Below are 16,464 nucleotides of genomic sequence, written 5' to 3'. Positions count from 1 at the left end.
GGCTATAATTATGGTGTGTTAGTTTGGTAGCCTTTCTATCCGAAAAGGGAAGGCATTCGAAAAGGTTTCTTCATCCATGCTTATAGCGTTGACCAGCGTTCAAAGAAAGTACAATACTGATTTGTTCAAGGTCCTCAAAAAGAAGTACTGAGGTCCAGGTTAATTTTATTTGGTAGAGGCGTTTCTGCTTAATAAGGCTTTTATATCTGCTAGGCTAATCTATACAGTTTTTATATACACTTTGTCGTTTATAGGTTTTCGCAAAAGTACATTATTCGCGAAAAACCACTGCGTACACTCGATGCATCGCTGAGTGTATCTGAACACACACACAGACGCACAAACACCGCGCGCGCGCAGACGTACGCGCACTCTCTCTCTCACACAGACTCGCGCACACATGCACGCACACAAATACACACGCGCACTTACTGATGCGCGCAGAACCGCGTGCATGCGTACCCGTGTCCTAAATAGATTTATTTAAACATCTATATAGGCCACAGCTGTGAATCAGTGCCATGTACAATGCAGTTGAACTTTCACCAAAGAACGTTTTTCCACATGTTTCGAATCATGCCGCCTAACCGCAGTGCAGTCAACTTCTTGACTTGAGTCGAAGACGTAGAGACACCATGAAAATCTTGCTACGTCCTTGTCACGCTGGCGCATTGGCGGCAGTGTCATTTAAAAGATTGCCATATCCTAGTAACCAACAACATGCTTCGTCTAAATGTTATACTGTTCAAGTATTGAAACACTGCGTTTGCTAAACATAAATTATTTATACAGGGAACGGACCTTGTAAAATGCCAATGCGTGAATATTTTCACAGCGACGGATGCCACTTATCTTGGCATAGTTACAGGTTGAGACACACTCAATATGTTATCCAGAACTATGTGTACGGGCGACGTTCAAGTTAAAAACTTTTGGGTCTGTCAAAGTGAAATTTTATTGGTAAAGGCCTTTTTGATTATGTTTAGAAGCTTTTTGAAAACACAGCCATTTTCCGTTAGATGTGTGCCTTATTAACGTTACAGTATTTTATGGTCGATGTGCATATGTGACTGACTATAGTTAGCATCACTGCTTGGCCGTCTCTTCCTGACAATAGAGTTTTGTTCAACATCGTGAGCTGCATAAATTAGTATATGATAATGCGATTGCCCCGCCGTGGTGGTATAGTGGCTAAGGTACTCAGCTGCTGACCCACAGGTTGCGGGACCGAATCCCGGCTGCGGCGGCTGCATTTCCGATGGAGGCGGAAATGTAGGCCCGCGTGCTCAGATTTGGGTGCAAGTTAAAGAACCCCAGGTGGTCGAAATTTCCGGAGCCCTCCACTACGGCGTCTCTCATAATCATATGGTGGTTTTGAGACGTTAAACCCCACATATCAATCAATCAATTGATAACGCGATTGCCTCGCCCCTGGATTTTATGCTGTACGCATCACAGTTCGCAGAATCGTTCGTTCTGACTTTTAGTTTCACAATTTTATTACGATGTCGTCGTGTCACCTCAGAGTTTAATGTGATTCAGCACTAAATACTGAGGTATATTCAAGAGACATGGAGTGGGTGGGTCCATATTTTGGGTGAGAAGTTTTCCTGTTATCATTACCAAACAAAGAACAGTAAGTACACTGCCTGCTTATTATGTACAAATTGCTCATTCTTTTACAACAAAAGCGTTTATGCAATCACAACAAGGGTCGCGAGTGCCGTAATTGTCCGCGGCTGGCGCCGCCTGTGCCCGTAACCACTATCGCGCAAAAGAGGAAAAAAAAGCTAGCTATCGAAAGAACAAAAAACAGCATGTGATTTGAACTGGGGTGTCCTGTGTGCAACCCTTGTATTCGATTACTGAGCTACGCAGTTTTTTTTGTTTCCTTTATTGCCTTGCATATCTGGTTATTTCCATACTGCCAAATTACAACAGAATAGTAGTACAACCGCAAAATTCAATGAAGAACCGTCAGACCTCAGCTGACTATTGATCAATACTTTCGGATTCGTAACAACAGTTCTAGTCACTCTGGTACTCCTCTTGTATCTTAAACGCTTCTATAGAAAATAGCATACAGATTCGAAAAAAATATTGTCGCACAGATCGCACTTATACATCTGCCTTTTGAAAGGCATATTGGTTTATTGTATGCTTTGAGGGCCCGAGAGCATAGTAAGGTCGTACGGTACGCTGACATCATATTAAAAAAAAACACACATGTCATAGACTAAAGATATCATTTTTTCAAGGTTCTCTGCAATATGTCTTAGTAAAACACCCTGCTCCAGCAATCTATAAACACGTGTTATTTTTGTCTGGTCAATTCATTAAGTAACACTGTGTGCCCCATGCCATCTTCCAACTAACAATAAATCCCTATCCTCCATGTTCTAACTGGTACGGTAGTGGTGTGTTTACAAAGGAAAAAGTTTTGAGCCCTGGCGCCACAAGCATTATTTTACGACGTTTAGGTACATGGTGTTGTAGGCATGCGCAGGATAGGTGGCAGTACGAAGTATTGCCAGTAATACATGAACAAGGTCTTTATATAATTTCTGGGTGCTTGAAACTCCATCGAAAACTGACTTTAGGCTGGCTTCATTCTTGAAAAGGAATCGCAATAATGTGTTTAAATTGCATAATAAGTGGGTCGTCGAACGGTACGACCCATTACAATAGCGCTAGGCATAATGTTTTATGGCCGTCAGCCACAGCATCAAAAATACAGAAATATTATTCAAAGGGCGTAGCGGGTACCACGCTACTCCAAAGAAGGAAGAAGGATGGCATAGTATGCTTCCGCACTACGAAAAATCGTAGCATGTCCACGAACTGAATGATGATGAGTCGGGCGAAGCGTCCGTGCGTGTGTCTTTCTGTATGTCCGTCTGTCTAGTGGACACTCCATGTACCACCATCCCGCATCTTTTCACGATATATTGAATATATACAAGTACCGCCATCTAGAGGACATTCCAAGAACTAAACTAGAGGTGGCTACCTACTACATACATCGAGGACGCGCAACCCACGGCTTAAGGAGCCTTGCCCCTAAGAGTCTATCTGATGTGGCACATACCTGCTCTCTCGGGTATGTACCACCGGTGGTTACAACCGATAGCGGGAGACGAACGAGTGCCGCCGTAAGGAGCTAAGGAGCTTCACCCCTAAAAAAAAGTCCCAGCTTTGCCGCAAAGGCGAATCAATGAACGCGATAGCAACAAATTTGAAGGTCACGCGAAGAATGGAAAGCAGATTAAATTGTGCCCCGCGCTTCTCACGCACAAATTACGCACGAAACGTACTAACAGGTAGAGATGAACATGAATAAGCATCTCAGTTGTTTCGCTGCGTTTGAAACGCACGCCCTTTTCGCAAATGGAGACTGCGCAACAAGTGCAGCGACCTTTGTGCGCCCGCTAATTACAACAGAATTGTTCCAGTGAAATCCCAAGACGTACAATTGTCCCCACCGCGAAATAAGGGAGCGCACTCGTGAGCGTCCCCTCTCCGCGGGAAAATTAGGCGTGGGAAATGAGAGCACGCGCCGCCACGTCATGACGATCTGGCAACGCGCTCATCGCGCCATCTCTTTGTTAATGCTGAAAACACGATAGTTCTCCTGAGATGCCCAATGCTAGCGGTAAGTGGCAGGTATAAATAGTTTGCCATTCGAACGTTCAAGGAGGTGTTCCTTCGTGGCTCAGTGGTTAACGCCTCACACTCACAATTCAGTGGTCGGACGTTTGATTCCGCATGCCGGACTTTTTTTCTTGACTTTATTTTCGGTTGCATCTTCATATATATTGGTACGTATAATGTAGCGTGAATGACGGCGGCGCCCACGCTGACGCCAGAGGTGAAATCCAGCTGCGAGTGTCCATGGTATTGCTATCACAATGAAATATGATGATTTATGGCATAGTGGGTGCCCTGAAAGTTTGCTTGTAGCAGTTACCCAAATGGTGTTCATGAAATGCTCTGAAAGGCCACTCTTCCAGCTGTCGCTGCAAGTGTGCTACGCGTTCCGCATATGTCTAACGTTTTTATTACTGAAGAAAAGCATGTCATGCACACTGCAGTAAGAAAATGCGCGACATTGATGATATTGACGTCTGCCACTGTGCAGCTGTTTTAGATTCTGTCCCTGTTGATGAGTGATGTGTGGGGTTTAACGTTCCAAAACCACCACTGGCTCGACCGTCTTCCCATCCTACTTCTGAACATCCGTGGCCTCCGATCAGCATTGAAGGCGAATCTCGGCTGCTCGTTAGTTTAAATAGTCGACGGCGCTTCCTTGCGTCTTCCAGGAGAATTCTTCGAGCCGTCTTCGCCACCTTCTACTCAAAATGCCTCCTACATACATACATACATACATACATACATACATACATACATACATACATACATACATACATACATATACATACATACATACATACATACATACATACATACATACATACATACATACATACATACATACATACATACATACATACATACACGGTATTGAAGTGTGTAGTACCATAGTGGAACTGACCATTTTTATTAAGCTAGAATACGTGATTCGTGATTTAATAATGATCGGCAATCACGACGAAATAGGAGGAACACCAATCACATGTGATTCTAGTTGAGTGCGGATTACGTGAATTTTTCGCATGATTTATTTTATGTTGTTCAACTTTTAGCAGACGGGAAATCGTGAAAAGTAGAATATCACTTCGCACGGTTTCACTTCGCTCGTTGGTTTCGGCTCATCAGAGAGAAAAGTAGAAGAAAAACTTGAAATTCAGTTTTTAAAAGCCACAGTAAATCTATCCTATTAGAGAACTGAGCTTCTCGATGACATAAATAATTCGCCTCAGCTTTTCCACAGCTATCCAGCTTTTCGTAGAGACTTGCCCTAAAATTTGAAAGCATTCGTCATCTTTTAAGTTTCTACTGATGATGACTTAACAATTCACATGTGAGCCTATCCACTTGATTGCATCCCTCAAAAGCCTAGTGTGTGCACGTGGATGTCGAATTTTCGGTTTGTTGTACCGGAAAGACGGAATGGTAGCCTCGAATCGATTAAACTTTATTTTGGTTCAGAATGCATTGCTGGCATCCTTTCCCTCGTAATTTCGCTTTTAGGGACAACCGTGAAAGCATTCTTAGACACTGCGGCAACACTAAATTCTACGGACGTGCAACCTAACAGGATGAAAACATCACATGCCTGTTCGTCTGCGGCTGCTATAAAACCTCAGAGAATACCAAAGGAGGTCTAGAATAGCCATCAGAGAAGCACTTGAGAAAGCCAGCTTTACCGAAATATTGGCTTCAAGTCTGTGCTGAAAGCTTACCGTGCATTTTATTTCTGTGTGATGTGGGTGCGAAAATTACAATTATTAATTCCGTGTGAGCTCAGTAGTCAGCCGAAGCGAATATTTATTTCAGTGTGAAGGCTATACATTTATATCGAACGTAGCAATGAACCACGAATGATGACGCAAGTAGGAAAGACCCAGCATCTATGTCGTGTTGTTTTATCGGAAGTTACGTTATACATAATAGAGAGTTGGTTGTTCTCTCAGATCTTTCAAGTCTGCCGACAGAGAACCGCTCGTGCGAAAGCGAGGGCATGCCTACATTGGTTTGTTGCGTAACATAAACCATAAACCAGTGCCAACTGGCTGAGCTTGCCACTATTCACTAATATTTATTCTATATGGATTTGTATACAAATAAGGTGATACCTTTGGTGGAAGATTATCAGGCAGGCATTGAAGCGATCATAGAGGTAGCGAAAAGCTACGATCGTGTTCTGACTCCATTTTTTTATTAATCATGCTGCTTGATGATGATTGAAATGACAGGAAGGTTCTTTTTTATTGTCTTCCTAATGAATTCACCTTATACTGTTTCTCAGGTAGGTCTGATCACATTGACATGGTTGACTTTGAGGACGTGCGCAATTCCAATTCAAATTGTCACTTCGGTATTTGAATTGGCTCGAACATAGTAGGATATGACAGGTTTAACGAGATACAATTTAGTATTTCAGACACTGCATAAAGTAGAGAGAAACCAAATTAAGTCTTGAGAAAGAAAGAGCGAGAGAAAGGCAAAGGAAACGCAGGAGGTTCGCTAGGTTGTACCCGCTTTGCTACCGTGCATGGGGAAAGGAAGATGAGAAAATAAACTGAGAAGTGAAGAAAGAGAGAGCGAACGATGCTGCTTTCATGCACGGCTTTCAAGATGGTGGGTGCGTGGCGTGCTTCCCTCCAGCCATCCCAGTCACCACGTTCCCCAACAAAACCAGTGTGTATTGCCTCGCGCGCCCGCCTCCCGGGAGGGGGCGCATTCACTGTGGAGTCGGGCGGCGGTGGAGCCCGGGGCAGAAGGCAGAGTGCACGGGATTCCAGCATGCGCCTGCTTTCATTTTCGCTTACGAGCAAGAATCACCGCCAGAATCTTCTGGCTGCAATAAACGCCAGTTTTTTTTATTACTGCACCTATTTTGGTCCGTTTTACGACGAAAAAAATGACAATTGCTGAATAATTCTGATATAGATCATTGTAAGGAGGTATAATTCATCTATGGCCGTATTACATTTTTTTAATCATTATGGCACGCGTAGTTTTTTTTCAATTTTCAATTTCAATTTTCAGTTGCTGTGCTGAATACTTTGATTTGAGAAATACAGACGCATTCTAGGATTTCTCCTTTCTGGAGGCGTTCATCGCGAAAATTGGGCTAATTATTGTCGTTGAATCATATTGGCTTCCTATTGTGACACATTGTTTTAGTACTTTATCGCGCACGGTTATTTATAAAGTGGTCAAATGAAGCACAGTGACGTTCTAGATAAGTGACTGCCCTGGTCATGTCACTGATGTAACGGGATTAGTAATTTCGCTGGAATTTTTAGAAGGCTTTCATTAGCCGACACATATTTTTTCCTGACGTCTTCCACAGTTAAAGTGCGTGTGTTGTTATTAATCCCTTTTTTTCTCATCTGTATTTTGATTATGTTTCAGTAGCACAGCAGTAATATCATTATCGTGTTCGTTTACTGCACTGTCGACTGCATTAAAATCAAAGGGTCGCTTATGAAGGAGAATGGCGTCTTTTTAAAGAAAACTATGTATTGATCGAGTAGACTTTTGAAGAAAAAGAGCAAATTGTCAGTGCTATAGAACGCACAGTGCTTCACACCAAGTTGATCAAACTCTGAACACGTGTTGCGTACTTCTTGAACAAGGAAAAGATTTTGATGGTCATTCTTATATTATCCATTATATTAACTGGAGACCGTAAAACTCACCGTGTGAATGGGTGAAGATTCTTACTGTGATCATTGCGCAGCTGTGATTACATCAGTGCGTCTGTACGAATTATCGAAATGGCATCAGAATAAAAAGCAGTGCTGGTTCCATTAAAGGAAAGAAAAAAGAACCTATTTAGTCGAGTTAAACACGTGAGCGTAGAATGAAGCATTGTTCTGGCTTCGCTTGCAAATCGTGCTGTCCTTTATTTTTTCTTCGTAGCTAGTGCCCTCCCCCATACTAAACAGCCCGCAAAGTTCGAAATATAGTAATTTTTCAGCACATACAAATCTCTTGCACAGGCATCGCAACTTTAAATGCGCTACTATGGGCAGTGCAAGTATACCACGAAAATACCATTTGATATTATATACGCCCCAGCATTGACTTTGACTCTCGTACCCTCCCTGTGATTGGGACGGCTGGAGATAAACAAGGCTCGCGCTTGCCACCTCGGAGGCCATGCCCCACGTATTGGGCTTCGCCGCGTACAGCCAGACAGTCACAGGTGAGGATGAAACGGGTTCCTCTGTGGTAGTCTCAAAAGACGCTGGAATCCAAGATGAAAAAAAAAGGGCTATGAAGGACTGCCTTTAATGTATTCAAAACCTGCAGTGTTCACTCAGCTGATGAAGTTGTCACTCTGTTGAAGAGAGTACGCCTCCTGTTTACCAGAACTATCAATCAGACAATACAAATATCAGCAAATGTTGCAGTTGCCTACATTACACTTGTGGAGAAAAAGATGATGAGTTGATGGCGTACTGGTGAGCTATTATACACCAAAGTACAACAAGCATTCAACTACTCCTGCGAATACAAGGTTCACTTTCAAATTATACTGCTTGCCATGACGAAGGGATGAACCGTGTTTTATGCTTGTTTGTTTTCATACTTTTAATACGGTTTAGTCTCATTGCACTCGAAGCCCAGCTTGTGGTCGGCGGGGTGGGGGGGGGGGGGGGAGGGTAAATTTCGGTATGTTCTTGAAAAGCATATTGTCGTTTGGAGCTAAGCTAACACGAGCAGTAGTAGCGTAACATAACTATTTCACACGAGTGTCGTACAAGTGTAAATAACGGTATGTTTTCTTCTTTTCCACTTTTCAGATCACCCTCTGTACAGTAGGTTATGGTGACACCGTGCCCGTCACGTGGCCCGGGAAGTTGATTGCATCTTTTTGTGCTCTCATGGGAATCTCCTTCTTTGCTCTCCCTGCTGTAAGTCCGTCATCGTTCACGGCGTTGCCGTATTATTAGATCGTTCCTTTGTCTAGTTCTTTATTTCCGATCACAGTAAAAAAACACTGGCGGGCTGCCATGCTCAAACAATCAACTCGAGTCACAAGTGGTTATGCTAACTTATCAAACTCCTTGCAGTTTCATTAAGTAATGAGTGACTAACGTTAATTTAATGTAAAGTAGGTCCAATATTCTTGAGTGTTATGTGTCAAAACCACAGTATGATCTCGAGCATCCCCGTAGTGGGAAGCTGCGGAATAATGATGAATCTGTGGAGTCCATTTCATTCTTTCAAGCACAAAGCTTCCTTGTATTTTGCACCTAATAAAATGCGGCAACCATGAGTAGTAGTTTGGATTATGTCATAAAGCATATCCGCCTCACGTACCAGGCATAATGCGGTTATGGCTGGTAGTAAAAAAATATATGTGTAAGGAGTTTTAAAACGTATTACTGCTGCTACGGCGTTCATTGCTTTTAAATGGCATATTCTCAAAGTGCAGTTGCATATCAATCATATGGAATGGGTTACATAGGAAGTTACTTCTGCATGCTTTAAGTCTGTATACGCCGTAAACAATATAACTGAAGACGACTGTATGACCTCCACTCCAGCAAAAGGAAATGTAACCAGCGACCAATTCTAAGCGCCTTTTCATACAATTTCATTTTCGACGAGGCATTTTGTGTTGACTTGGTTTGACCTCAATATTCGGGAATAATAATCACCACAAAAATATTCTGTAACAAAATGTGAGTAACACCTATTGCGACTATAGCTAAAGAAATAGACGCTAGCCCAAGTGCACTGAAACTACTTCGAACTTTATAGAATAAACATTATCCATCACTTGTTTGGCTCTAGCGCAAACATAAACCTGCTGAGATCGAAAATGTTATGGGCCACTCTTCCATAAGTGCATGAGACGTTCGAGGAAACTTCCGCCTTTAGTAGAACGCTGCATAAGCAGAGTAGGGGTAGGCATAGGGATTTTTCTTTTTATATATTTTTACCTGCAGGCTTAGTTTACCGCTTTTTATCAGAGAAGTGCGCCATCTCTTGGCATCGTCAGCCATTGCGAGGTATGGAAGTGGAGAGTTCCTTTGTTGCACTTAGTGGAGAAAGCCTCGCGAACTTTGCCAGACATCGTAGTGGTCTACGTCCGTGAAAAAGCTTTGTTGTGTAGCGCATCGACCCTGCAACGGTTCGTGCTAACTCTGCTCTCATCCACCCGTACGATCAAGGAGAAGGGCTTTTAGGCAAGTGTTCCTTGCCGTCAGCTCTTTATAACATTGATTACTTTGGAACAAGTAAGAACGCATATTGTGTCTCCGGTTCGGGCAGATTTTTTCTGAAAGCATCTTGTTTTTGTATAATAGAGGAACAATTGCATTTTTGGCAACGTAATGCGACATATGAAATTTCTATCAACAGGGAAACAAAACAATGCGCTCTCAACAATGTTTTACTGTCTTCCCTACTGAACGTCGTACTTGCCCATAGTTGCAAATATGCGGTGCTCAGTCATATGGTGGAAAATAATGGCATATTTCGGTATATTTCTGTATTCTGAAGAATATTAACATTTTTCTGTATACAGCGCGCCGTCTACAAAACCATCGCTCCTGAAATGTCAGGGCTGGTATAGAGGTCCACACGAGAAAGCACCAGGGCGTTCAGTTCCTTCCCATCGACATCATAATGCCACCGTTTTGGCATTGATCGAGGGCCAGCATTTTCGCTCATTTTGTACCTGAAACTGACAAGACATGTGCAAGCGCAATCGGCGCTATAAGGGAGCAAATTTTGTCGTTTTGTATTTTTTGTGACATTCGTGGAGAATCGAAGAATTTTTTTTTTTTTGCGTCAGGACATCTTTCGTGCGGGACTTGCGTTCGCCTCTCCATAAGTGAGGTTTCAGTTCCTTTGGTGTTTGAAATTTTTGTAAGCGCATGCGCAGCGATAAAGCCGAAGTTTTTGAGCAGCAGCACAATGCCTTTTATCCGACATGATGCTGCAGCAAAACCAACTGTGTAATATATCCGGCGGAATAGGAGGAATGATTTCGTTTTTCCCCGCCAAACTGTTTTGCCATTTCACGTCATTTCGCTTATTGTATACAAAGATATATACCTATCTTTTTTCTACTAACGTGTATCTGCGCAGAATACGTATGACATCAATGCATTTCATTGAAATGTAATAAGCTGCGGAATATATTCAGGCTAACTAGAGCTTTTTATTCCCATATTCCCTGTAACTTTTGCAGTAGTAAATAATAAGTAATTGACAAAGTGATTAAGTTTTTGACTACTTGATTGATTCATTGATTTATATCCGCTAAAGTTGTGAGGCAAGCACTATAATAATAGGTTTCTGTATAAAATACTAACCTCAAGATATCTCTGACAATGCAAAAGTATTCTCCTTGAGGTATGCTGAATTCGTATTGAGTCTTTTGTAGCTTTTGAACTGAAACTAATTACTTGATATATCCTGTTGGCAATATCTATGAAAATGAGACCTATTGTGCACTAAGCCAACAAATCGAAGATTTTTGATAACATAATTACGAAAATTGCCCAAAAGATGCCTACCAGGCCGGCACACAAAACGATTAATCTATTCATGGAAGAAGAAAAAGGCTAGGCACCAATAGAGTGGTGTGTGTAATCCGGACAATCAACTACGATCTTTGTGCTTTGATCTAGATTAAGTACTGCAGCCTAAAGTCATTAGGAATCTTGATTTATAGTACTGCATTTAAATTGTAATGGTATAGAAAGAAACATTTTCAGATTATCACCTAACTCTGTTCACTGCCAGGTAAATGTTGAAGCAAACAGCATGACAAGATTTACCGGAAAATACCAAAAGGTTAAAACATTATGGGCTTTTGTGTAACAGAATCTAGCTGGGAATCTGGTTTCTAGAAAACCAATAAACATACTTTCTCAACATGTCATTTTCCGTTAAAGAGTAGTCCCAAGAAAAACCATAACTCTAAACAGATATAAATAGAGACACATTTCTTTTTCAATACTATTTTGAACTTATTTTTCAATTCTGCACATTTATAAAATTTCAAAATTAAAATATTTTTTTGAAAGAGAACGTCACTGCAAAGAGGTGATGTGTACCTCACATATGCAAGTAAAATTAATTATAGCGGAAAGTGTTCATGCGCTAGTAAAGAACAATGTCGTATAAAAAATATAACAGTCCAGTGCACAATTGCGAACGTTTTTCTTTATGTTGCGGGTGGACTCTACAAAATTATGAGTTCATCTGAAAAGGGGTTTGAAAATTAAGCGCGTTCACCAATAAAAATGTCATCTCAGTTTCAAAATCTCGTTTGTTTGCGATAGGTTTTGATACAAACAGCAATGCTCGGCTCATCATGATATTTTATCGTTTTCAGGGCATCCTGGGGTCTGGATTTGCGCTCAAAGTACAACAGCAGCAGCGACAAAAGCACATGATCCGACGGCGTGTGCCCGCTGCTACTCTAATCCAGTGCCTGTGGAGGTGCTACGCCGCAGATGAAAACTCCATGTCCGTGGCAACATGGAAGATTCATCAGGTCCCTCTGCCCAGTCCACCCACGTAAGCAGATATTTCTCCCAAGCTAAACTCTACGTGCGTGAACCGCCCTTTACTATTTTGGATACCTTTGGCTATACCGTAGCACGTGATAGAACCCCAAGGGCACTGCTACCCTGGTGGACTTACCGAGAAGACATTGTAGGGAAAGCTTACGGGATCATTGATCAGAGATGACCTTGAGCAAATTTTTAAAAAGACACAAACGCCAAACAGCAAATCAGTTTGGGAAATTCTGTAATTATTTCACTGCTCTATCTTTTTTCTCTTCACTTGACACTGCTGAAAGAAGCAATTTTAGTTTAACAATTATGTTCCGAATTTCGCGCCGAAATTACTTCATGCGAGTTCTATTGTGCCGTTACTAATATAAAGGTTTTCGCGTATTTGGGGCGCATTAGAGCAACGAAATTTACTGAATTTCAGCATCGACTCTGTTGGCATAGACCACTGTGGAAGGGGACGAGAGTGTGCTGATTAATAACGCCATAAATGAAGAAACATGTCGTTATCATGATTACCGTTGAGAAATCGAGATCTTGGACAACGTTCATTCCTTGACTATAAGAGATACCACGAAAGTAAACCAGCCTATAGTTAGGTCTAATAAGCTACGCTCACATACGGGAGGCACACCTTCCCTCGACCCTCGCTACTCCACCCCAGGACCGGCTGAGTGAACGCAAGAACCGCCGATTTTCTTGCAACTGTTACCCTGCCCGTAACTGATGCACGTGCCGTATTTCATGTTATATATCAAAGTCAATGCGGCGAATGTGAGTATTGCGTTGACGCTGGTCACTAGAAGACAAGGTTGCAAACGATTCTCCTGGAAAAGCGATAGAGTCTGAAAACAAGGCGATGTCTTCTCCCTTCTTGTTTCGTTTTTGCATTGCTGCCTGCTTTTGAGATACGTGTTCGCGAAAATGTTAATACATGTGCGTGCACAATGATGGAACTACTTGCATGTTCACGCACGAAAACAAAACGTATATGCACAAATCACATGCATGCCAAATGCAAAAGATACAATTTCGATGAAAATGGGAAAGCAGAGCGTGTCTCCTTGTTGTGAAATCTAGCATGAGTCATTGAGCTGTCTTCTTCGGAATCAACATGATTCTTTCCTTTTATATCCATGTAGCATTTTTCCTGAGTTCAATCTGCAAATGAACATTTTGTAACTGCTTGAAATAAGTTGAATTGTTCTGTGGGATTTTCTCGCACCTTGAATTTACAATGAAGCCAATGCGAAAATGATTCACAACGTTGCTTGAGACGTCTGCATATGATGAACGAAATAAAAAAAAATGAATTAAACATTCCTTCGTCGTTAGACATCTGCATTAAGAAGTTGCACAACATGTAACGTCCAATCAATTTTATGTCACGTTCGACATTATCCTTGTAGAGTGTGACCCTTTTGCAATTCGGTGTGTTTTCCTTAACATTGAGTGTTTACTGCTTTTCAAGTTGATGTTTCAAGTATCAATGCATTGCGCTGACGCACCGCTATTTGGAAGCTTAATCAATGTGTCAGTGATATTTTATAAGGGCAGGCGCATAATCCAGGCGCACGAATAATGCAACACATAGAAACCGTGACTCTCGTGCGTTGGAGTATTATATTTTGCTTTCATTACACAGAATATAACGCCTTAAGCTAATAACTACAGCGCTTTGAGGGTATAAGTTGCTGCCAATAGCCTCATACCTGCTACATTTTCCTGCCTGTATCTCATGTTCTTGTACGTAGGAGGCATCGGTAATGTCTATTAAGACCTATTGTACAATACCACTGAGACAACCAGCCCTTAACTTCGCGCACTTCAGCTTTATGTTGTACCTTAAAACTGTGGTCACTGGCGAGCTGCGACTTGCCCGACAAGAGCAGTGAGCGTAGAGTAGGTTAACCAGTTTACGTTACTTTGTGAAAAGATACCAAAGTATGAAAATGTATACCATTCAACGTGTAATATAGGCAAAACTGTGAGCTTTCAAACAAGGAGTGCTGTTTCAAAAGGCACACTGGTTGCTAGTAATCCCGAAAAAAGCACTCGAAGTTGGGAAATCTGTGTAAAATCAATATTCCTAAAGGAACAGTGCAGCAGTCCTGTGCATGGTCGTAAGATGCTTCTTGTACGTAGTCAAAGCTTCTGCGAATTTTTGAGAGAAGCATCAGACCGCAGCACAGTGCAGTATTACGTTTCAAAGTCAGCTAGTAGTTCCTCATCTTCTCTCGACAAATGATAACATATACTCGATTTCGACTGCGTCATAAACTCGTGGACATGGTCACTGGTATTTCCATAAGCATGACCTGCACAGATATCACGGTAGTAGCGACATGTAGCCAAGCACCAGAACAGCTTCGCCTTTACAGTTCTGCAAATTGCACGCTTTATAACTACACCAGCCTGCTGGCATTGATATTGAATTCGGGCCTCTCGTTTGGAGAAAAAATTAATAACAATAAAATTCTGAAAGAGATCAAGAGCGCTGTATATGTAGTGTTATGTTGACTCTTTGTAAGCTCCACTTTATTGAAATATAACAGCGCTCCTTCGAAAAAGAATTTGTCACTTTCACAGTGCAAAAAATCCTTGTAACTAAACTCTCAGTTGACCTATTCTAAAAATGTTAGTGGCAGTCGATTAGTCAAACAGTTATCACCGAAGGAGCGGTCGCTTTGTGATTACGCAGCCAGGAAGCAAGATAGGAACAGGAGGGAAAGAAAATGCAGGGATGTTAACCAGTCTAGAAGGACTGGTATAACACCGTACACAGACGAAATTAACACCGCATATTCTAATTAGCGCGCAATGAGTGCAGTTCAAGAGTTCTTCCCACTAATGAGCGATAATCTCAGCGAAAGTTCTTTAGTAAACGTTCATTCCCAATCCGCGTCGCTTCCTCACCCTCATTCTCTCGTACACTCACGTTTGCAATCCCGCCGCCTCACATCACTGGTGACTCACTTTCTCACCTTTGCTATGGATGGGGCTGAGTGCAATTGATGGGAAACTATTTGTGTAGAAACATGTCCTACCTTGTTTTTGTTCATGGTGGTGAAGTTTCGCAGCGCGTGATCATACGAAAGAATAAGTAGAGAAAAGAGAGAAGCACTCTTCTCGGCTCTGTTGCATTCTGATTTTACGTTCGCGTGCCGAGAAAACTTGCCAACGGAAACCTATCGAAATTGCACTGGCATGCGCAATGCCCTTAGAATGGTATGTTTGCTTGCGCGAGGCAACAATCGTCGGTTAAAGCTTCACAAAAAAAGAAGAGTTTAAAAACCGAGAGAGTGGCGGAAAGGGAATCGTAAATTTACCTATGCACGTGTGGGAGTTTTCGTGTCTTTTGCGTTTGGTTCACGGCACAGAACTCGCGCAGCCTGTTGTTGTCACGCACTGTCGCACTGTGTGGTTCTGTCTCGTTGCACCTCCCCCCATCTCCAGCTATGCCTCCGGGTCATTCACGAGCACAAAGCGCAGAGACAGACTGGACCTGCCAGCCCCAGGATCTGGAATTCTGTAAGTACACCACGCACCCCCTTCTCTCGCACGCTGCACGGATGCTGTCTCCAACAAGTGCGCAGTAATCGTTAGAATGTCTTAGTGCTCCTTTTCTCATGTATTTTTTTTTAATAAACGCCGAAGCTGAAAGCACCTTACTTTCTTGCTCGGTACGTCGTTTTATCACTTTAACTTTCTGTACTAATCAAGTAAGCAGAGCTATCGATCGAGTGACAGGAAACGTCATCGTGTCTGAGGCATACATTCGTTCTCTAGTAGTGTAAGTATTCTTTAGTTATAGAGCTGATGTGTTAAAATGGTGCAATGCGAAGTTCGGTCAATAGACTCAGCCACTTAAAAGCCCGCTTTAATACTGTTATTGGTGCTGCTGTTAGAATTTATGACCTTTAGTGTGATTCCTTTTTTGTGCTTCTTTTCGGCGTCGGGAACGGCCGCAGGTTCAAGCACAACACGTCTTTCGTGAGCAGGCTGTCCACGATACGTCGGCACCGACAGCCCGCCACTCCGTCGCACTTGCATTCCCCGATGTCCCGGAGCCGTTACCATTGTGACTCTAACGCCAGCCAGGACAATGTAATGCACTCGGGGAGGCTTCCGGCCAGCTTCAGCGAGGACAGCGTTGCCAGAGACATCTCTGATGCCTCAAAACGAAACTCGGACGGTGAGCCAATTTGCGTGGGGATTTTTCTTTTCTTACCTACTCGCGCAACTAGATACTGGCCATCTAACATGGAGGAGTTGGCTGTTATTATTA

At 42.4% G+C, this 16,464-nt stretch overlaps 1 protein-coding gene across 1 annotated transcript in view; it reads left to right on the top strand.

Annotated features, from left to right (window-relative positions):
• KCNQ (KCNQ potassium channel) overlaps window positions 1-16,464 on the top strand; it is a 320,065-nt gene that overhangs the window by 237,410 nt on the left and 66,191 nt on the right. The window contains exons 6-9 of the mRNA XM_075896102.1: window positions 8,439-8,549; window positions 11,993-12,177; window positions 15,633-15,707; window positions 16,148-16,371. Coding sequence (XP_075752217.1) covers window positions 8,439-8,549; window positions 11,993-12,177; window positions 15,633-15,707; window positions 16,148-16,371 — 595 coding nt within the window. The remainder of the gene's footprint in view (window positions 1-8,438; window positions 8,550-11,992; window positions 12,178-15,632; window positions 15,708-16,147; window positions 16,372-16,464) is intronic.

Source organism: Rhipicephalus microplus, chromosome 5 (genome assembly GCF_043290135.1).
Source record: "Rhipicephalus microplus isolate Deutch F79 chromosome 5, USDA_Rmic, whole genome shotgun sequence".
Lineage (NCBI taxonomy): Eukaryota > Metazoa > Arthropoda > Arachnida > Ixodida > Ixodidae > Rhipicephalus > Rhipicephalus microplus.
Note: the sequence above shows the minus strand (reverse complement) of the source record. Positions and strands in the feature narration are given on the sequence as shown.